The sequence below is a fragment of the Podarcis bocagei genome (assembly GCF_964188305.1).
Source record: "Podarcis bocagei genome assembly, chromosome: 16".
Lineage (NCBI taxonomy): Eukaryota > Metazoa > Chordata > Lepidosauria > Squamata > Lacertidae > Podarcis > Podarcis bocagei.
In genome coordinates, this window is record NC_138142.1 from 36252620 (window position 1) to 36274239 (window position 21620).

The 21620-nt window shown below is 49.6% G+C and overlaps 1 protein-coding gene across 1 annotated transcript in view; it reads left to right on the forward strand.

Moving 5' to 3' along the window:
• NPR1 (natriuretic peptide receptor 1) overlaps window positions 1-21620 on the forward strand; it is a 63359-nt gene that overhangs the window by 25637 nt on the left and 16102 nt on the right. Inside the window, exons 3-11 of the mRNA XM_081173501.1 lie at window positions 2413-2526; window positions 4813-4948; window positions 6137-6228; window positions 7581-7716; window positions 8585-8669; window positions 9908-10028; window positions 11108-11182; window positions 12394-12471; window positions 18947-19051. Coding sequence (XP_081029627.1) covers window positions 2413-2526; window positions 4813-4948; window positions 6137-6228; window positions 7581-7716; window positions 8585-8669; window positions 9908-10028; window positions 11108-11182; window positions 12394-12471; window positions 18947-19051 — 942 coding nt within the window. The remainder of the gene's footprint in view (window positions 1-2412; window positions 2527-4812; window positions 4949-6136; window positions 6229-7580; window positions 7717-8584; window positions 8670-9907; window positions 10029-11107; window positions 11183-12393; window positions 12472-18946; window positions 19052-21620) is intronic.

The window sequence follows — 21620 nt, forward strand, 5'->3', positions numbered from 1 at the left end:
ACGGACTTGGAAGCTGCCCTGAGGCCGAGACGGGCTGAGGTTGGCAGCTGAGTTGGCCATTGTCAAGTCTTGCCGGGGTCTCAAGTTACTAGGCCTCAGTTCTGCGCTTGGGAATCACGGCGCCTTCTTCAGGCACAGAAGGGAGCTGTGGATCGGGCAGTATCCTGCTTACAAGAGAAAATTAATCAATCAATCTTTATTACAGTCCAGAGACTCAACAAATTGTTACAGAGCAACGCACAATTCAGACAGCCTACCTCCAGGTTAAACAAGCATTTTGTTTAGAATATAGGGATCATTGGTTCTTGCAACCACCGATAAAAACTTCGCCACTGCTAATGTTCTAGCATTTGCCCGGTCTTCCAATAGGAACCTGACACAGTGAGCCTCTGATTTTCCCGGGAAAGGTACCAGCAAGGGTAATATCAGTTCAACCCTGGCTTGCTCATGTTTCGCACAGTACAGCAAAATATGTTTTATAGACTCGATGTCTTGAGCACACGAGCAAAGCCTGTCCTGGTAGGGAACTCCTCTCAGCCTGCCAAAGAGAAAAGAGTTGTGTGTATCTGCACCTCAGAATGAAGTTTCTGGGTTGGTCAAGCCTGGTTAGGAATCTTGCAAGCCGGGCTTTGGGCCTTACAGCCGGTCTAAGGCAGTGCTTGAAACCAGGCGTTTATTCAGAACAATGAGGAGGAACCTTATTTAAATCAGGGGAACGACTATAGCTCCTGCTTTGTGTGTAAGAGGCCCCAAGTAGGTCTGGGAAAAGCTCCCTGTGAGCTGCTGCCAGTCAGTGTAGGTAACCCTGCGCTAGCTGGAGCAACGGTCAGTCTGCGTGAGGCAACTTCCTATGGGCACGAAGGCGATGGATTGTATTCTCGGGCCTTGGCAAATTCTTTATTCTTCCTTCCTTCCTTCCTTCCTGCCACCCACCCACCCATTTAACTCCTGGAGTACCGGGTTCGAATCCCACCCGGCGTCCCTGTCGTGCCTTTTTGGACTGGGCCTCTCTCCCCGCACAAGATCCCGTCGGAGGAGAGGGGCGCTGAGGGGGGTTTAGGGTGGAGGGGAAGGGCGATGACTTTGGCCAGACCTGGCCGGCTTTGCTTTTCTCCAGCGTGAGAGGAAGGAAGCAAGATAATTCCCCCGGAGTAGCGGGCAAGTTATAGGCTATTAATAGCCCAGGGAGCTGAGAGCCGGCCTGAATATCTATGGGGAGAGGGGCAGGATTCGATGCCTGTTGGCTTAGATTGGTGGCTGGGAGACACACAACTTTGTTTTCAATCCGAGGGCCACATTTATGTCTGGGAAACCTTCCGAGGGCCGCACGGCACAGGTGGGCAAGGCTAGCAGGGAAAGTGAGCAAGGCAACAGGTGGAAATTTCACCTGTGGTTCGGTAGAGCTAATTTCTACACATTTGCAGACACCCCCCCCCCCGCCCTCTCACAAAGGCAAGATCTGAGTTCGAGGACACGGTCTCCCTCAGGAGTGGTGGACTTTCTTTCCTTGGAGGTTTCTAAGCAGAGGTTGGGTGACCGTCTGTCATGGATGCTTTAGCTGAGATTCCTGCATTTCAGAGGGTTGGACTAGATGACCACAAGGGGTCCCTTCCAACTCTACACGCAGCAGAGCCAATGAGTGAGGGCCATGGCCTGGGGAGAGCGTTTCAAGGGCCAAGTAGAGAGGCTTGGGGGCCACTTTCAGCAGTTGGGTCCCAGGTTCTGCTCCCCTGGCTTAGAAGGCTTTAAAAACAGAGGGTTTTCACAAACTGTGAAAAAGATTCTATGAGCTGAATAATGGAGACACCGAATGTAGTACTTTCCCTTGTTTATTTGTTTTGTAACACAAGAAAATCCTGAATACAAACTAGTTTTGTTTTTTTGAAGCCCACTGTTATGTCCAGCTTTAAATTAACAGCTATGACTACCTTAGGCCCATGGAATTCAGGGGGTCTACTCTGAGTATAACTGAGTTTGACACAACCTTGGATGGTCACAGCTTTGCCACCCCTGGTGGGTTTCTTAAAACGAGGGGCTTAAGGTATGTTCATGAAGGTCTCTCAACTGCTATAAAGCAAAATAGCTTAGTGGAAACTCCATAGACAGGAGCAGTGTAACTCCAAGGACCTGATTTTTGGGGGCGAATCACGGAGGGAGGGCTGTTCCCATCGCCCCCTGTTTCCGAACTTCCAAGAGGAGATTCCAACTAAACATTAGGAAGAACTTACTGAAGGCAAGAGCTGTTTGACGATGAACAGATGGCGGCGGACTCTCCTTCGTTGGAGGTTATTAAACAGAGGCTGGGTGGCCGACAGTCAGGGGGGGTTCCTTAGCTGTGATTGTTGGTCCCTACTGTTCTGTGATGATTCCAAGTGATTTTGAGCGCACGCCTCCCTCTCGCCCTCTGCGCAGGCCGTCATGATCATCACGTACGCAGAGCCCACCAACCCGGAATACAGGCCGTTCCTGCAGGAGGTCAAGGATGGGGCTCAAGCACAGTTCAATTTCACCATGGAAGACGGGCTGGTAAGGAAGCAGCGATGGTAGATTTGCCTTCCTGGCTCCCCACAACAGGCAAAGAGGGTCTGGGGGAGGCCCGTTGACTGGGAATGCCTGCCTTTTGCTGCTTTTGTTTCCTTTCCATAAGAAAGCATCATTGACTTCGCTGGAAACATTTAACAGGGTCAACTTAGGGCAACTAGCAATCCATTATTTTGCAACGGCGCATGTTTTTGTTATTCATTTATTTAAATCAATGCGCTGCCTTTTCCTCCAAGGGGGTGACGTATGTGGTTTCCCCCTCCCCATTTCATCCTCACAACAGCCCTGTGAAGTTGTTGTTGTTGTTGTTTAGTCATTTAGTCGTGTCCGACTCTTCGTGACCCTATGGACCAGAGCACGCCAGGCACTCCTGTCTTCCACTGCCTCCCGCAGTTTGATCAAACTCATGCTGGTAGCTTCGAGAACACTGTCCCACCATCTCGTCCTCTGTCGTCTCCTTCTCCTTGTGCCCTCCATCTTTCCCAACATCAGGGTCTTTTCCAGGGAGTCTTCTCTTCTCATGAGGTGGCCAAAGTCTTGGAGCCTCAGCTTCAGGATCTGTCCTTCCAGTGAGCACTCAGGGCTGATTTCCTTCAGAATGGATCGGTTTGATCTTCTTGCAGTCCATGGGACTCTCAAGAGTCTCCTCCAGCACCATAATTCAAAAGCATCAATTCTTCGGCGATCAGCCTTCTTTATGGTGCAGCTCTCACTTCCACACATCACTACTGGGAAAACCATAGCTTGAACTATACGGACCTTAGTTGGCAAGGTAATGTCTCTGCTTTTTAAGATGCTGTCTAGGTTTGTCATTGCTTTTCTCCCAAGAAGCAGGTGTCTTTTAATTTCGTGACTGTTGTTACCATCTTCAGTGCTCCATCTGGAGCCCAAGAAAGTAAAATCTCTCACTGCCTCCATTTCTTCCCCTTCTAAGAGAGCTTCACGCCCAAGGTCACACCCAGCGAGCTTCACGCAGCCAAGCAGGATTCGAACCCTGGCCACTCCTGGGTCGTAGTCCAGCACTCTAACCGTGACTCACTGCACCGGCATTCCTTGTGAAAACAGGACGTTTCAGAGATTTCTGTACGAAGGTGATGGTCGCACCCATTGACCCACCTGCCCTGCCCTCCCCCCTCCCCCACTTCCGCCTCTGGCCCATCCACCGGAGGCATGCGGCCCCCAGAAAGTTGCCCCGGAGGGGATTTGGCCCTCGGGCTGGGATGAAATGGTGACTCTCAACTTCAGAGGGGAAGCGAAGTTGTAGTAAACAGGTTTGACCTCTGGGTAAACAAGCCAAGAAATGTCTCCCAGTTGAGCTGCATGGATCTCCGCTCCCCATTTTATCCTCATAACAACCCTGTGAGCTGGCCAGGCCCCGTGAGCTACGCACCTTGCTCCCTCCCACGTCCTACTCCAGCACTCTAACCACTAGGCCAGGGGTCAGCAAGCTTTTTCAGCAGGTGGCCGGTCCACTGTCCCTCAGACTTTGTTGGGGGCCGGACTATATTTTCTGGGGAGAGAGCCAGTGTGGTGTAGTGGTTCAGAGCGGTAGTCTCGTCATCTGGTGAACCGGGTTCGCATCTCCGCTCCTCCACATGCAGCTGCTGGGTGACCTTGGGCCAGTCACACTTCTCTGAAGTCTCTCAGCCCCACTCACCTCACAGAGTGTTTGTTGTGGGGGAGGAAGGGAAAGGAGAATGTTGACTCCTTAAGGTAGTGAGAAAGCGGAATATCAAATCCAAACTCCTCCTCCTCCTCCTCCTCCTCCTCCTCTTCTTCTTCTTCTTCTTCTTCTTCTTCTTCTTCTTCTTCTTCTTCTTCTTCTTCCTGGGGGGAAATGAACGAATTCCTATGCCCCACAAATAGCCCAGAGATGCATTTTAAATAAAAGGACACATTCTACTCATGTAAAAACACACTGATTCCCAGAACGTCCACGGGCTGGATTTAGAAGGCGATTGGGCCAGATCCTGCCCCCCAGGCCTTCGTTTGCCTACCCTGGCACTAGGCCGTTACTGGCTCTCCATTGTTATAAACCACGCCAGCACCCTGTTTATTATAAACCGAACCCCCCAAATCTTTTGACCCAAATACCACGGTCCCACAGTCAGCGGAGGTACGTGCCCCATTGATTCTAACCTCGCCGATGAGTTGGCATTCTGAAGTTGGTGCTGTGGCCGGAAAGGACCCCCTCCTGGTCTGGTGGCACCCGCCCTGTCCCCCCCCCCCCTGGGCTGAGTGGCGGAGAGGCAAATCTAACTTTCTTTCCAGAAAAACTTCATCGCTGCTGCCTTTCACGACGGAGTGATGCTCTACGCTCAAGCAGCCAGTGAGATGCTGGAGCAGGAGGGATCCTTCTCCAACGCCACCTTGACCACCCGTCAGATGCAGAACCGGACATTTTATGGTCAGTACCTCTCATCCCTCCCAGGTTTCGTGCTGTTGGTTTTTTTTGTTTAATGTTTCTCCCCTTTTTTTGTCCTCCCAACAACCCTGTGAGGTGGGCTTGGCTGAGAGGAAGGGACTTGCCCCCAAGGTGAGTTTCGTGGCTGAGTTGGGGATTCGAACCCTGGCCTCTCCCAGGTCCTGGTCTAAACTTGGGTCTCCAACTATTGCTGGACTACAGCTCCCATCATTCCTAGCTAGGAGGACAAGTGGATCAGGGAGGATGGGAATTGTAGTCCAAAAACAGCCAGAGACCCAAGTTTAGGAAACCCTGCTCTAACTAACTGTTATGCCACAAAAAAATGGTTCCTGGGCAGGGACTGTAGTTCAGCGGTAGAACTCCCGTTTCGCATGCAAAGGGGTCGCGGGTTCGATCCCCGCCATCTCCTGTTAAAGATTCAGGGTGGATGAAAAAAAGTCCTTCTCAGTGCAGCACATAGCTGACCCGTGGAACCCGCTGCCACAAGATGTAGTCAGGATGGCCACCAGCCTGGACGGCTTTAAAAGAGGATTGGAGAAATCCATGATCCGTGGTCAGAGGCAGAAATGTTTCTGAATTCCAGTTACTGGAAACCACAGGAGGGGAGAGGGCTCTTGTGGTCCAATCCTGCTCAAGGGTTTCCTGTAGGCATCGGGTGGGCTGCTGTGAGAACAGGATGGCCGGACTAGAAGGGCCATTGCCCTGATCCAGCCGACTCTCCTTATGTTATTGTGTCGAGCCATTAATTTCAGTGGGTCTCCTCTGAGTAGAACGTAGTCAAACACAACCTCATACATTTAAAGCACGTGACTTCCTCCAGAAGAATCCTGGGAGCTGTAGTTTGTAGGGTGCTGGGAATTGTAGCTTTGCGAGAGGGGAACTGCAGTTCCCAGCATCCTTTGTGGGAAGCTACATAGTTTAAATGTATGGCGTGGGTGCGACCACATTGCCTGTTGCAGCCAGGAAGTCCCATCCATCCAGCCTTGGTGCTTTTCCTTTTGAAAAAAAGACCAAGTCAGAAGAAACGTGAAGGTTTTAGAACAAAGGTTGGATGTGTCAGGATGTGCTCAGAGTAGACCCATTGAGATGCGTGTGGCAGATATGTTCACCTCTCCTCAAGGACCAGTGTGGGATTGCTGTTTTTCCTCCTCTCCTTCCTTCTTTCGGCAGGGGTCACAGGGACCCTGAAGATCGACGAGAGCGGCGACCGGGAGATGGATTTTTCCCTCTGGGACATGAACCCGACGGAGGGGGAGTTTGAGGTTTGCTCCTTTTGTTGCTTGTCTGTCTGTTCTCTCCACTCCCCACAACATGTATTCAAAGGTAGACCCCTCCCTGAACGTGGGGACATCATGGGTAAGCGCCTGTGATGAGACCCCTCACCCACAGAAATCCCCTGTCTCCTTTTCAGAGCAATTTAAACCAGTGATTGTCACCATGCCCTTGTGGCAGTGAGTTCCACTGGTGGGGCAGGCTGTGTGAAGAAGCTCATCAACGCTGTCAGACTTGAAGACCTTAACCAACGTCCATAGAGTGGGGGTCCTCCATCATGGGGAACGAATGTGGCCCTGCAGCCTCTTTATCTGGCCCCCTCGGGACTTTTCCCCAGCCCCACTCTGGAGGCTGCACCCTTTATCATTCCTGCTTTGCACACTCCCTCCTTGGGTACTTTTGCCTCTTTGGAATTTGTCTTTCAACTCTGACCAGGCCCTTTGCTTGCCTGGATAGAGGATGCAGAGGTGTGTTTGTGTGTGTGTGTGTGTTTGAGTTTGTTTTGAATTTTATTTCATAATTTCAAAAGTTTTCAAGATGATACGTACTTCCAAATACACATCCATTTCACGTTTGACTTCCCCCAAACCCCTCTGTGGATTCCCCTGCAGTTTCTAAATTTGCGGCATATTATAAATATTCTGTACTTTATCTTTTCCACACTGTACCCCAACAAGTATTCAACTGCTGTTATTCATTCAAATCCTACTGAAATATACTCGGAGTCGAGAGTGGATTTCAGCTCATAGTGGTGAGGAGGAATGGAAGTTCCCCCAGATTGTCTGCTTTATATACGTTATTTACACAATGGGCCCCACATGATTGGCTAGTTCCGGGATTCTCCTGTAGGCCAATCAGGTTGCAGATTCACTTCCACCTGGAGCTGGATTGGGTGGCTCCTGTGGACCAATCAGACTGCTGCATTCTGGATCCTATTGTTCTAGGACCAATCAGATTGCTGCATTTTGGATCCTATTCAACTCAGTACATAACACCTACGTACGTTTTAACATGTTTACAATAATTCTTTAAATATTCAACAAAAGGGTTCCACTCCTCCTTGAAGTCTAACTGTTCTTGATGTGTGTGTGTGTGTGTGTGTGTGTGTGTGTGGAAACCAGCCCGCTGTCCAAAGCCAAAAGTTACGTTTGTGGCTCTGCCCACTTTTACTCCTGGCTCCTCCCCCACCACTGCTGTGCGGCCCCCAACATGGTTCCCAGAAAAGAATGCGTCCCTCGGGCTCCTCATCCTCACCAAGGAGGGAAAATGGTACCCTGCCTCCATCTCCTTCTCTCCTCCCTTCTCTCCACCCCTCCCCCGCCCAATCCCTTTCTTCCCACAGATCGTCGCCACTTACAACGGGATCACCAAGAAGATCAAGATGGTTCCAGGCAAGGATATCCATTGGCCAGGAAACGGCATCCCGAGGGATGTGCCCTTCTGTGGTTTCGAGAACACCAACCCGGCCTGCCAAAAAGGTACTTGAGCATAGCTGTCAACTTACAGATTTGAAAATAAGGGACCAGCAGCCTTGAAAATAAGGGACCAGCAGCCAAAATAAGGGACCTGCAGCCTCACCTGTTCCAGGCACTCCAGTCTTCCTGTCCTCCTGCAGTCTGGTCAAACTCATGCTGGTAGCTTCGAGAACACTGTCCAACCAACTTTGTAACCAGAGGTTCAAGTGAATAGAATCTGAATCCCATGCACCACAAGGCCTATGCAGCCTCAACTTAAGATGGCTCCCCGGCCTGGCTTTGCACTGCAAAGTTTGCAGCAGCACGTGCAACAAAATGGCGTCCAGCATTCAAAAACCCCCTCAGCTTGCATTAACTAGCCACACACAAGGCATGCAAGCTCCACCCCCCAGTCATTCTTAGACTTCTTATTGGGTGAGCAACACAGCCAAGCAACACAGTTGGAGCCTCCCTCTTCCCTGGCCGGCAGGGAGGGAGGGAGAGGAGCTGCTTCCTTTGAAATTTAAGGGACATCATTTAAGGGACATTTAAGGGACATCCATCAATAAGGGACAGCAGCGGGACATGGCGCTGGAATAAGGGACTGTCCCTTCAAATAAGGGACACTTGACAGCTATGTACTGGAGGCGATCCCAAGAAGGCCCCTTCTACTGGCTGTGTGGGGATCCAGTTGGGCTTAACCCAGTGGTTCCCAATTAGCTAAGGACCCCCTGTTTTTCAGAAGCCAAGCATGTGGCCCTTAGAAGGCTGCTCAGAAGAAAATATCCGGCCCTCAGGCTTTAGGAAAAGGCTGTCCTCCCTAGTTTTAACGGGAAATGGCTGACTAATGGTTGTCCCTCCCTCTCCCTTCATTTCCTTCTCTTGGCTACAGCCTCCTTCTCTCTGCTGGAGATCCTGTCCCTCACGATGACCTTGGTCCTGTCCGTCATCATTGTCACAGCTTTCTTTGTGTACAGGTGAGTGGCTGGGCGGAGTTTGTGGACAGGTGCTGCCAAAAGTAAGAACGGCCCTGCTGGATTCGACCTGGTGTCCTGTTTGTCTGCTGGCCAGCTACTTGACACAGGCCCTGCTTGAAAGTAATGAGTTGTATCCGGGGGGCTAGTCCTACTCAGAGTAGACCCACTTAAATCAATTAACATGGCTAACTCAGCTCCATTAATTGCAATTTGTGTAAGTAAAACTTAGATGGATGCCACCTGGTGCCTATTCCCCTTCTAACTTGTTTTGTCCTCTGTGTCTGACAACTCGCAAACATAAAAAGTAAGGCAGTTCCTAAAAATGGAACTCATGGAAAACAAGGATAAGCCAACCTAATGCATAGGAATTTGTGTGTGTGCACGTGGGTGGCGCTGTGGGTTAAACCACAGAGCCTAGAACTTGCTGATCAGAAGGTCGGCGGTTCGAATCCCCATGACGGGGTGAGCTCCCATTGCTCAGTCCCTGCTCCTGCCAACCTAGCTGTTCGAAAGCACGTCAAAGTGCAAGTAGATAAATAGGTACCGCTCCGTCGGGAAGGTAAACGGCGTTTCCGTCTGCTGCTCTGGTTTGCCAGAAGCAGCTTAGTCATGCTGGCCACATGACCCAGAAGCTGTACGCTGGCTCCCTCAGCCTATAGAGCGAGATGAGCGCCGCAACCCCAGAGTCGGCCACGACAGGACCTAATGGTCAGGGGTCCCTTTACCTTTACCTTTATAAGTGGCAAGCCCACCGCACAGCAGAAAATTAAGATCTGGGTGAATATGAATTCCCCCCTGGCGCCTAAAACAGATAGTGATGGCACCAGGCATGCTTCCCTGGGGAGAGCATTCCCTAAACAGGGAGCCACCACCAAGAAGGCCTGTTCTTTTAGAAGACACCTGAAGGCAGCCCTGTTTAGGGAAGCTTTGAATGTTTAATAGATTATTGAATTTTAATATTCTGTTGGAAGCTGCCCAGAGTGGCTGGGGAAACCCAGCCAGATGGGCGGGGTATAAATAATAAATTATTATTATTATTATTACTTGTGTCGCCACCATGGGAGAGGGCCCACGGAGCAGGACCTCAGATAAAGAACGCAGTTTTGCGAGGCGATACGTTTGCGATTGTGCATTTGTAGTGATAAAAGAGGAAGGAGGCAGCAGGGTGGGTGGGAAGCTTGCCAGGCCAGAAGTCCGTGAGCCCTGACCTCTGCCGCTGCCCTCGCCTCCCCTCCCAGGAAACTGAAGCTGGAGAAGGAGCTGGCCTCTGAGCTGTGGCGGGTGCAATGGGAGGACGTCCAGTCCAGCAACTTGGAGAAGAACCTCCGCAGCATGGGGAGCAAACTCACTCTCTCCCTGGTGAGTCATCGAACCCTAGAAACGTAGAGTCGGAAGGGAGCACGAGGGCCATCTAGCCCAACCCCCTGCAATGTCAAAATCTTTTGCACAGTGTGGGGCTTGAATGCAAGACCCTGGGATTAAGAGTCTCATGCTTTACCGACTGAGCTATCCCCAGGTCCCATCCATCTTTCCAGAAGCCCCTTCCTCTTGTTTCTAACCAATATTATTTACCATATTTTTCTGTATATAAGACTAGGTTTTTTTAACCAGAAAATCAGGTTTAAAACGGGTAGTGCTGAGGGGGTGTTTTCTTAATTTGGAGTCCCCAAAAATAGGGGGCGTCTTATACATGGAAAAATACGGTATATGTCAAAGAGAAAAACATCTACCAGACTTTTAGAAGACATCTGAAGGCAGCCCTGTTTAGGGAAACTTTTAATGTTTGACGCACTATTGTATTTTAATATTTTATTGGAATCCGCCCAAAGTGGCTGGGGAAACCCAGCCAGATGGGTGGGGTATAAATAAATTATTATTATTATTATTATTATTATTATTATTATTATTAATTTCATTTATATCCCGCCTTTTCCTCCAAGGAGTTCACGGCAGCGTTCGTGGTTCTCTTCCCCATCTCACAACAACCCTTCCAGGCAGGTTAGGCTGAGAACTTCATGACTGAGTGGAGATGTGAACCCTGGTCTTTTCCCAGGTCTTCCTCCAGCACTAACCACTGCACCATGCAGCCTCTGCGCTCTGCTTCAACCACTTTGGTGCCGCTTTAAACAATCATGGTTTTCCCCAAAGGTTTCTGGGAACTCTCATTTGTTAAAGGTCCCGAGAGTTATCAGAAGAACCTCCCTCCCCTAATTCCCCTTGCAGAGCTGCAACTCCCAGAGATCCCCACCGAGACGGGTTGGTGGATAAACCACTCTGGGAATTCGGATCCTCACACCTGAAATGTTCAGATTTGTAGGTTTCAACGCTGTTCAGACCGCGCTTGTTCAGCAAATGAAGATCTGGGGTGTGGGTGGGGAGGTGTTTTGTTTTGTTTTTGCTCTGCCGCCAGACGTTCCCTCTCTGCTTTCCTTCCTCAGAGAGGCTCGAACTATGGCTCCCTTCTCACCACAGAGGGACAGTTCCAGGTTTATGCCAAGACAGCTTATTATAAGGTAAACCTTGGAAAGAAGATTCTGTCCTTATTGGAAGACAGGACACGCCAATGTTTATTGCAGATCTTGTGGACCAGGTAGGGCCAACCCATAGCGCATGGGTAGGCAAACTAGGGGCCGGATCCGGCCCAATCGCCTTCTAAATCCGGCCCGTGGGCGGTCCAGGAATTAGCGTGTTTTTACATGAGTAGAATGTGTCCTTTTATTTAAAATGCATCTCTGGGTTATTTGTGGGGCATAGGAATTCGTTCATTTCCCCTCCCAGAAATATAGTCCGGCCCCCCGCAAGGTCTGAGATTCAGTGGACCGGCCCCCTGCTGGAAAAGTTTGCTGACCCCTGCCATAGCGCCTCTTGCTCCTCTCGTGGTGGATAAAGTCATCAATGGCCACTAGCCACGATGTCCGTGGTCTGCCTCGGCGGCTGGAGGCAGCAGTTATTCTGAATTCCAGCTGCTGGAGTTCCAGTAGCTGAAACCCTGGGGCATCTGGTTGGCATCTGTGAGAAAAGGATGCTGGACACTGATCTAGCAGCCAGGCTCTCCTGACGTCTTTAAACGGCCTCAGTCCAGTATATCTGAAGGAGCGTCTCCACCCCCATCGTTCTACCTGGACACTGAGGTCCAGCACCGAGGGCCTTCTGGCGGTTCCCTCACTGCGAGAAGCCAAGTTACAGGGAACCCGGCAGAGGGCCTTCTCGGTAGTGGCACCTGCCCTGTGGAACACCCTGCCACCAGATGTCAAAGAGAAGAATAACTATCAAACTTTTAGAAGACATCTGAAGGCAGCCCTGTTTAGGGAGGCTTTTAATGTTTGGTGTATTACGGTATTTTAATATTTTTTTGGAAGCCGCCCAGAGTGGCTGGGGAAGCCCAGCCAGATGGGCGGGGTATAAATAATATATTATTATTATTATTATTATTATTATTATTATTATTATTATTATATGGAGCCTCCAGGTCCAGAGGCAGTCTATCTGGATCCCTAGGTTCTTTGGGGCATATAGGCTGCTGGACTATGGTGAGCCTCCACTGGCCTTCTCGAAGAGGCTCATCTTTCTGAGGTTAACCATTGAGCTGGCCCAGGTGGATGAGTCGATGGGTAGGCGGACGGCTCCCTTGCAAAGCGGCCGAACTGGCCGTTCTTCTTTCCCCTGCAACCTCAGCAGCACGATTCCCTCTCTCCTCCTCCCTGATTTCTGCGTCTCCTTTCAGGGGAACCTCGTGGCCGTGAAACATGTAAACAGGAAACGGATCGATTTGACGCGGAAGGTGCTTTTCGAGCTGAAACATGTAAGCAACTGGCTGGAATGCCCTTTGAGAGCGTGGCAAAGACTCCGGAATGGCTGGTGGTGGAGGGCCTGGGTGGTGTCTGTCCCTCTGGGATGGGGAGGGGGTGCTGATGGAGCTGGGAGATTATTGCGATTATTTTGTACATGCACCAATTCCTTTTCAGCTGAACAAGGTTCTCTAAGCAAACAGCCACACGGTGTGCACAATACTCTTTTACAGTGGTACCTTGGTTCTCAAACTTAATCCGTTCCGGAAGTCCGTTCCAAAACCAAAGCGTTCCAAAACCAAGGTGTTTTTCCCATAGAAAGTAGTGCAAAATGGATTAATCCATCCCAGACTTTTAAAAACAACCCCTAAAACAGCAACGAGACCACTTATCCATAAAATGAAAGCAATAAACAATGTGCTGCAGTCACACAATCAATCAGTCAGTCAGTAGCTGAATTGGGTTCCACACAGTCACAAAAACAAAACAAAAAGAGACACAAAAACAGAAACACAAAATAAATAGCAAAAACAGACAGATCTCAGCGTAACACTCAAAACGGAGCACGTTCGACTTCCGAAAAAAGTTCACACACTGGAACACTTCTGGGTTTGCAGTGTTTGGGTTCCAAGTTGTTTGAGTACCAAAGCGTTTGAGAACCAAAGTACCACTGTATTAACATTTATCTAAATTGTGATAAGATCTTCTTTTTTTAATCCCTTATCTTCCAAAGCTATAAGGCCTGATCATAGGCGCCGACTCCATGGGGCCTGAGGGGGCTCGAGCCCCCTCAAAAAAATTTTTGGGGGGGCTCAGCCCCCCCAATAATCTCGGGCGCCCTTCCAGCAGAGCGCCGCCGCCGTCCCCCGCCTCCTCCCCACCTGCTCCTTCGCCAGCCAGCCAGCCAGCCGCGCGCCCTAGTCAGAGAGCCCCGGCCGTCCCCCGCGAGATTAGGGAATCCCCGGGGGCGGGGGCTCCTGCCTCGCAGCACCACCGCCACTGCCAAGGCACTGCCGGAAATCCCGCGAGAACAGGGGAATCCCGACTGGCCACACCTCCCAGCCAGCCAATCGGCTGGCTGGGGGGGCGTGGCTTGCCCTATTTAGGGCCGGAGCCACTTTATTTGCATATTCATGAGCTTATTTATTATTCATGAGCTTTCCCGGGCCCCCCCAATATTTTTTATAAGTCCGCGTCCCTGGGCCTGATCCAGCAAGGTCTCCTAATGTTCTTATGAAAACCATGATTTCCTCTTTGTGCCTTTATAAATACAGCAACCTGTAACTCTGGACAGGGTGAGACTCCTCTTGTCCTCCAGAAAGTGCATTTCCTTCCATGCTCTGTGTGTGTGTGTGTGTGTGTGTGTGTGTGTGTCTGTCTGTCTGTCTGTCTGTCTGTCTGTCTGTGTCTGTGTGTGTGAAGGGATGTGTCTGAGAGACAGAAAAGGGGGTGGCAAAGAGACAGAGTGATATGGATTGTGGCAAGCCCTTCCCACTTTGGGGCCATGGTCTCCCCCCCCCACAGGTTCGAGGTTCTTGTATTAATTTCTAAGGCCCGTAATAATGAATAATAATAACACCCCCCAGTGTTGCATTGCGTCCGTACGTCTGGCTGCTAAACAGAAGGTTGGTGGTTTGAGCGCAATCAGGGATAGCTGTGAGCAGGATTTGTGCATTGCAAGGGGTTGGACTAGATAACCCTTATGGTCCCCCTCATCTCCACAATTCTTTGATTCAAACTTGGGTCTTAAGGGTAGTGGGGCTCCGGAGGGGGGGGGTGTCACTCTGGCAGTGTGAGCAGCTTGCCTGCTCCGGTCTCCAGCAACCCACGCTATGCCGCTGGTGGTCTCTTCCAGGTCTTAGTGTGAAGGTGAAAAATGCTTCTCCCCTGTTATTTGGAATTGCTCCCCTAAGGTTACCCTAAAACCCCTTCGCATAATAGATGCTTATAACAGAAGTAATGAAAACTATGGATTGACCTTGTTCAGGACAAAGGGCGTCTGCTTTTGCAAACACAAGGGTGAGCAAAGAGTTGTTGATTTAATGCCACTTCTGCTGCAGAAGCACCGCAAATGGTAGCAAAGGAGCTAATGGGATTAGGAATAAAAAGTCATTAGAGGTTGTTGATATTTCAGATAATTCAATGTATGAGCATATATCCTGTTGCTTGATACACGGTCGTTCATATTTGCTAAGCATCAGTTAACTTGAACCTGATTATAACAAGGAAGATGTGTAGAGGCCCCTCGCTAATGTGTGACTATGCCTATTGAAGAGAAAAGGGTGAGAAAAGATTTGCATGTGTAAATTTAAAGATCTGTGTAATCTGCTTTTGTTTGCTGTGACTGTCCTGATCTGAAGTTAGTTTATTGTACCAGCTAATGGCCTGTAAAGGAGTTTGACAGTGGCATAGCGTGGGTTGCTGGCATGCGGTGTGGGCGAGACACCACTGCCACTGAAACGCCCCTCCGCTGGAGCCAAGTGGGCCCTGCTCCACCTGCCTGTCCACGCACACCCACTCACTGTGGGCCTGAGCTGCTCTGCCCCTTTGCCAGGGTGGGGCAGGGATCCCTGTGGAAGCCAGCGCCTGTGTGCGGGCGCCTGGTTGTGCCCCCTCATAATTTTGTGCCTGGGTCTGTGGCCCCCCAACCCATGCTACGCCACTGGGGTTTGGATCAGAAGCTGAATGTGGCATGTCATGGCTGGCTGACGTGGAATGGCCAAGGTGGATCTAGTTATGCAATTAACTTGATGTAAGCTGTTTGTAAGGGATGCGGGTGGCGCTGTGGGTTAAACCACAGAGCCTAGGACTTGCCGATCAGAAGGTTGGCGGTTCGAATCCCCGCGACAGGGTGACCTCCCGTTTCTCAGTCCCAGCTCCTGTCAACCTAGCAGTTTGAAAGCACGTCAAAGTGCAAGTAGATAAATAGGTACCACTCCGGCGGGAAGGTAAACGGCGTTTCTGTGTGCTGCTCTGGTTTGCCAGAAGCGGATTAGTCATGCTGGCCACATGACCCGGAAGCTGTCTGTGGACAAACGCTGGCTCCCTCGGCCTATAGAGCAAGATGAGCGCGCAACCCCAGAGTCGGTCATGACTGGACCTAATGGTCAGGGGTCCCTTTACCCTTTACCTTTCAGCTGTTTGTAAGGGACGTGGGTGGTGCTGTGGGTTAAACCACAGAGCCTAGGACATGCCGATCAGAAGGTCGGCAGTTTGAATCCCTGCGACGGGGTGAGCTCCCATTGCTCGGTCCCTGCTCCTGCCAACCTAGCAGTTCGAAAGCACGTCAAAGTGCAAGTAGATAAATAGGTAACGCTCCAGCGGGAAGGTAAACAGCATTTTGGTGTGCTGCTCTGGTTCGCCAGAAGTGACTTAGTCATGCTGGCCACATGACCCAGAAGCTGTCTGTGGACAAACGCTGGCTCCCTCGGCCTATAGAGCGAGATGAGCGCGCAACCCCAAAGTCGGTCATGACTGGACCTAATGGTTAGGGGTCCCTTTACCTTTACCTTTAAGCTGTTTGTGTATAGGTGTTAAACTTGTGCTCACTTTCCTGCAGTAAAGTTAATATAAGGGTCTTGTAGGAATCTTGGTTGAGTTTCTTATTGAGCTCCGTACCTGGGACCAACCTGAGGGGTGGTTCTAGCCACTCCCTTGCCTAGTCCGACACTCTAGCCCAGCCTTTCTCAACCTTGGGTCTCCCGATGTTGCTGTACAAGTGCAGATGCGTCCTTCATTGTTGTTTTTCTCCTTTCAAGGCAATTTATGTATATTCAGCCTGGAAGAGAGGAGACTGAGAGGGGATGTCCTAGCCATCCTCAAATACCTTAAGGCATGGGTAGGCAAACTAAGGCCCGGGGGCCGGATCCGGCCCAATCGCCTTCTAAATCCGGCCCACGGACAGTCCGGGAATCAGTGTGTTTTTACATGAGTAGAATGTGTCCTTTTATTTAAAATGATCTCTGGGTTATTTGTGGGGCCTGCCTGGTGTTTTTACATGAGCAGAATGTGTCCTTTTATTTAAAATGCCTCTCTGGGTTATTTGTGGACCATAGGAATTTGTTCATTATTATTTTTCCCCAAAATATAGTCCGCGCCCCCCCCCCCAAGGTCTGAGGGACAGTGGACCAGCCCCCTGCTGCAAAAGTTAGCTGACCCCTGCCTTAAGGGCAAACAACCTTAAGGGCTGTCACATGGAGGAGCTTGTTTTCTCCTGATCTGGAGGGTAGGACCCGAACCCATAGCTTCAAGTGACGAGAAAGGAGATTCCGACTAAACATCAGGAAGAACTTTCTGGCAGTAAGAGCCCTTCGACAGTGGAACGATCCCTCTCAGAAGACGGTGGGCTCTCTCCTTCCTTGGAGAGGTTGGATGGTCATTTGTCATGGATGCCTTAGTTGAGACCCCTGCATTGCAGGGGGTTGGTCTAGATGAAACCTGGGGTCCCTTCCAACTCTTCCGTTCTATGATTTTATGAATTTAGTGGGGCACCAGCAAGGGGCATTGAGCTGCTGGGGTATTTGGGGGGGGGGCGGCAGATTCATTAGCGGGGAGAAAGCGCATAGGGAGCGGGCAGCGAGCGGTGCAGAGTGGCACCCGGGTGCTGCTACAGCAGCGCAGAGGGCTAATGACTCATTAGCGAGGAAGCGGCAAAGAGCCGGCCATCTGCTCCTCCTTAATTAAGAGCCGGAGCAGCTTAAAGCAACAGGAATTTACGTGTGTGCGAAGGAGAAGATAAACAAGGGGTTTGGCTCGCGAAAGGGGCATCTGAGCAAGCAAAGATAATAACTGGCGACAGAGAGATATTTGCAACCTGCTTGCTTTTTGATGTGTCTGTGTGCATGCGTGTGTGTGTGTGTGTGTGTCTGAAAGCATGCTTTCCCTCTGGCAAGGCGTCCGCACATCAATCATATGCGCACACTCTGTCATGTGCTCAGCTCCCCACGGCGCAAATTCCTTCCGTCCCAAACTGATGCTTTCCCTGCTTCGTGGAATTGGGATGTTTCCCTCCCAAGTTCCCCCTGCTTCTCTTGGCGCTTATGCCCATGGGTGTCCGCTGAGTGGGGGAATTCCTTTCCCTACCACCCCTATGATGACCCCCAAACCCCCAGACTCTCAGCTACCTTAAATAAAAAAAGACTTAAGTAGCCTGATCTCCTTCTTCCAGTGTTTTATTCCTCCTCCCCTGCTGAAAAATTCCTGTGGACTCCTGTTTATGGATTACTCCAAAGTTTCTATTTTTAAAGTCATGTTGAATGTGTGCCAGGAGAGGTTCCACATGCAGCAACCAATTATTTTATTTGTGGGGAACAGATGGACATAACACTCCCTTGCGAAGTCTCCCATTTGTTTGTTTGCTTATGATGCCTTCTGGAATCCTGCGCTGGGTTGCTAAACTTGTGGAATTTGTTTGTTTCTTCGTTTATTGCATGCGTATCCCACCTTTTCCTCCAAGGAGCCCTGGCTGGTGTACATGGTTTTCCCCCTCCTCACAACAACCTGGTGAGCTAGGCTAGACTGGGAGGCAGTGACTGGCCCAAGGTTGAACTTGGTAGCCAAGTGGACAATTTGAACCCTGGTCTCCCAAGTCATAGTCCAGTACCAACCACACTGGCTCTCTGGTGGGTTTTTGTTTGGCGGGGAGAGCAGAACGTGCTTGCACCAGTTCTGGAAATCCTAGATGAAAAGGACCCCAGGGGCACGAAATCCTTCTCTTTGCCTCCCGTCCCTGAATAAATTACATTGTGCTTTATCATAGGTCTCACTGTCAGTAAATCTCCTGGATTTAATTTTTCCTCTGCTGCCTGCAGAGTTAAGTCGTGGGGAAAATAAGTCTTCGGTTGTTAATGCTGGACAGAGAGACGGTTCTGTAGGGATGCTGTCAAAATGTGCACTGCCACATCTGTGATTCTATTCGACATCTCATTGGATCTAGTTAAATGTTCAGGAGTTGCAGCCGAAAGTTCTTGGCCTTCACCCAGCCAGAGGGGTATTAAAATTATGAAGGTGCCCCCATATGAGATTTTACAAAAACCTCTGCTTTCGGTCAAAATGTAGAAAAACCTCAATAATTTTGAACGAACGAGTCCCCAAAGCATGGGATATGCACCTCACATTGGGGCGTTTGCAATAGTAGCAGTCAATAGTGATTTCAGAAAAATGTGGCGCTTTTCCTTTTATGTGGGGTTTACGTTCCGAGACACCACACATTTAAGTGAAATTGCATATATTGGGAACACCATTGAAAAAGCCTGCGCCCTATTCCACCCCTTTTGGTGACATTTTTGGGTCATTTCCGGGTTCAGCGCGATGTACGCCTGTGCAGTCGCACACATATCAGACCCACCTAAAACGGTCATTGCCTATATAATTTTAACCCTCTGGCTAGGGTTAAGTAGCTTCTGCAGTGGCTCTCTGTTTGTGTTTATGTGTTGCTTGGGTCGCTGGCAAGATTTGGGCACTTTAACCACACCTCCATGTTCTTTCCAGATGCGGGATGTTCAAAACAAGCACCTGACGCGCTTTATTGGAGCATGCATTGATCCCCCAAACATCTGCATCTTGACAGAGTACTGCACCCGTGGCAGTCTCCAGGTATGTGAGAGCTGTGGCGAAAAGGCATGCCTGGATGTTAACAACTCTTGCCCTGTTCAACTTCTCTGCTTATAGGTGGGTGAGGCCAGTGCCAGATTTACATATAAGCTAAACAAGCTATAGCTTAGGGCCCCACTCTCTTGGGGGCCCCCAAAAAATTTAAAGGAAAAAACCCCCTCAATGTCCATTTCCAAAATATAAGATAAAAAACAAATAAAATAAAACCTACATACAGCAGCAGTGTTTTGTGTTGTGTAGGCTCCTATGATGTAAGTGATGGGCCCCGCCTGCTAGCCTGCTCCCTAAAATATCACAGGTTTGCTCCTTTCTATATATAGGGTGCCTACATTCTGCATGGACTGGTTGCATGTCAACATGCGCAAACGGCTTTAGATACCTATTAGATCCATAAATTTCCATATAGCATATATTCAGCACACAAAAACAGCGACAATTTGTTGTTGACAAAGGACAGCTGGACATATAAAGGGCCCCATTACCTTCAGTAGCTTAGGGCCTCATCAAACCTAAATCCAGATCTGGGTCTTCTAAAAGTCTACCAGACTTTTAGAAGACATCTGAAGGCAGCCCTGTTTAGGGAAGCTTTTAATGTTTAGCAAACCACTGTATTTTAATATTTTGTTGGAAGCCGCCCAGAGTGGCTGGGGAAACCCAGCCAGATGGGCGGGGTATAAATAAATTATTATTGTTATTGTTATTGTTACTTCAGAGGTTTTCAACCTTTGGGGGTCCACGGCTCCCCCTATATTCCACTGTATTCTTTCGATAGCACCCCCATGGGGCTCAGGAGCCCTGTTATGTCACCCCTCGCCTGCTGAGCTGGCAGCCTCTAATCCTTTTTTGAACACCATCCCTTGGAGACTGTCCCCTCAGCCTCCTCTCTTCTCCCCTCTCCTTGGGAGTCCTCTGGGCAGCTGAAGCTACCGCCCCTGGTCTCTGAGCTGCCCCCCCTGCCCCAAAGAGAGGTGCCACTGCCCCACAGGGGTCTGGGAAGCACCCCCTTGGCCAGCCCCAGGCACCATTCGCCTGGGGAGCTTGTAGCCAGGGCTGCCACAACACACAGCTGTGCAAGCCTTGGGGAGGCAGAGACTCAAGAGGGTATCAGAGGAGGGAGGAAAGGAAAGAGGGACAGAGGCCGGTGTTGCCCGCAGCACCCCTGACCATCATTCAAGGCACCCCAGGGTGCCATGGCACACTGGTTGAAAACCACTGGGTTACTTAGTTGAACCCACACTCAAGGCACTCGCTTTTCTTATTACTGCTGCCAGTGAAGACCAGTCTGGCCATTCGCTTGGCAATAGGGCAGCCATCTTGCAGGCCTAAGGAGAGCGTAGTGTCCCTCAGCCTTAATTACTAATGCTGCTGTCAGTGGAGGCTAATAATGTGGCCAATACCTCAGCAAAAGGGCGGCCATTTTGTAGGCCTGCGGGAAGCCTTGCACTTCCTATCCTTTATTATTGATGATGCTGGCAATGGAAGATGGTAGGCTGTTCCCTCAGCTACGGATAACCCATCATGTAGACTTGAGGAAAGCTGAGCCTTCATTAACTTTGGTGCTGGAAATGGCGGGCATCCATCTTGTAGACTTGGAGAGAGCCTAGCCCTCATTAACGATAGTGCTGGTAGATTTGGCGGGCATACTCTTGAGTAGGTCTGGTGAAATTAATGGGCCTGAGTTATTTGTGTTTGTTGGTTTCAGTGGGTCTGCAATGGGTAAGACAAACACTACCCTTAGTCTTTCCCTTGACCACAGGGCGGCCATTTTGTAGGCCTGAGGAGAGTCTGGGGCTCGCTGGCCATCGTTGCTCACACTGCTGACATGAGGGCAGCCACCTAGAGCAGTAAAAGGAACCATGTTTTTAGCTTTGCAAGCCTCCTGTGCCAGCCAGCCTCAATCCTCGGGCGTCGCTCTGGCTGTGTGTTGCCAAGTGGCAACCCAATGCGTCTCGCTGGCAGGGATGATGGAGGATTCTGTTAGCAAGAGAAGCGGGAATTGGCACTGTTGCCGTTTTTGTCCCACAACAGGAATAAAAATCAAACCAGCAGATGTAATCAGTATCAATCCAGCGAATACAATCAGTTGTTGGGCTTTTTTTAAAGCCTCCAACCAATGCGTAATTAATGAGGTTTTTTTAAAAAAAAAACACAACACCATTATTTTAAGACTTCCTTTACATTGAAATTAGACCTCAGGCCTTACTACTTTGAGATGTTCATATTTTTTTAAAAAAATTCTTTACAATCAAGCAATATGTGTTTAGAACGTTGATGTGAGTTTTAATCTGTTTTTATCGCCGTTTTAATTTTTCAAATGCCCTAAATTATTGTTGCTGGGTTTTTTCCTGTTGATAATGTTATCGTTTTATCTTTTTCGTAAAGCTCCTTAGGGCTTTACTTTATTTTTTACTTTATTCTTTCTTTCTTTCACAAACAAGCAGTGTATAAATTTTATGAAACAAATAAATAAATACAAGCTTTATGAAGTGAAATAAATAAACGGATGGGCCACTCCTTCTGTTAAACTCACAATTTATGTAAACAATCTACA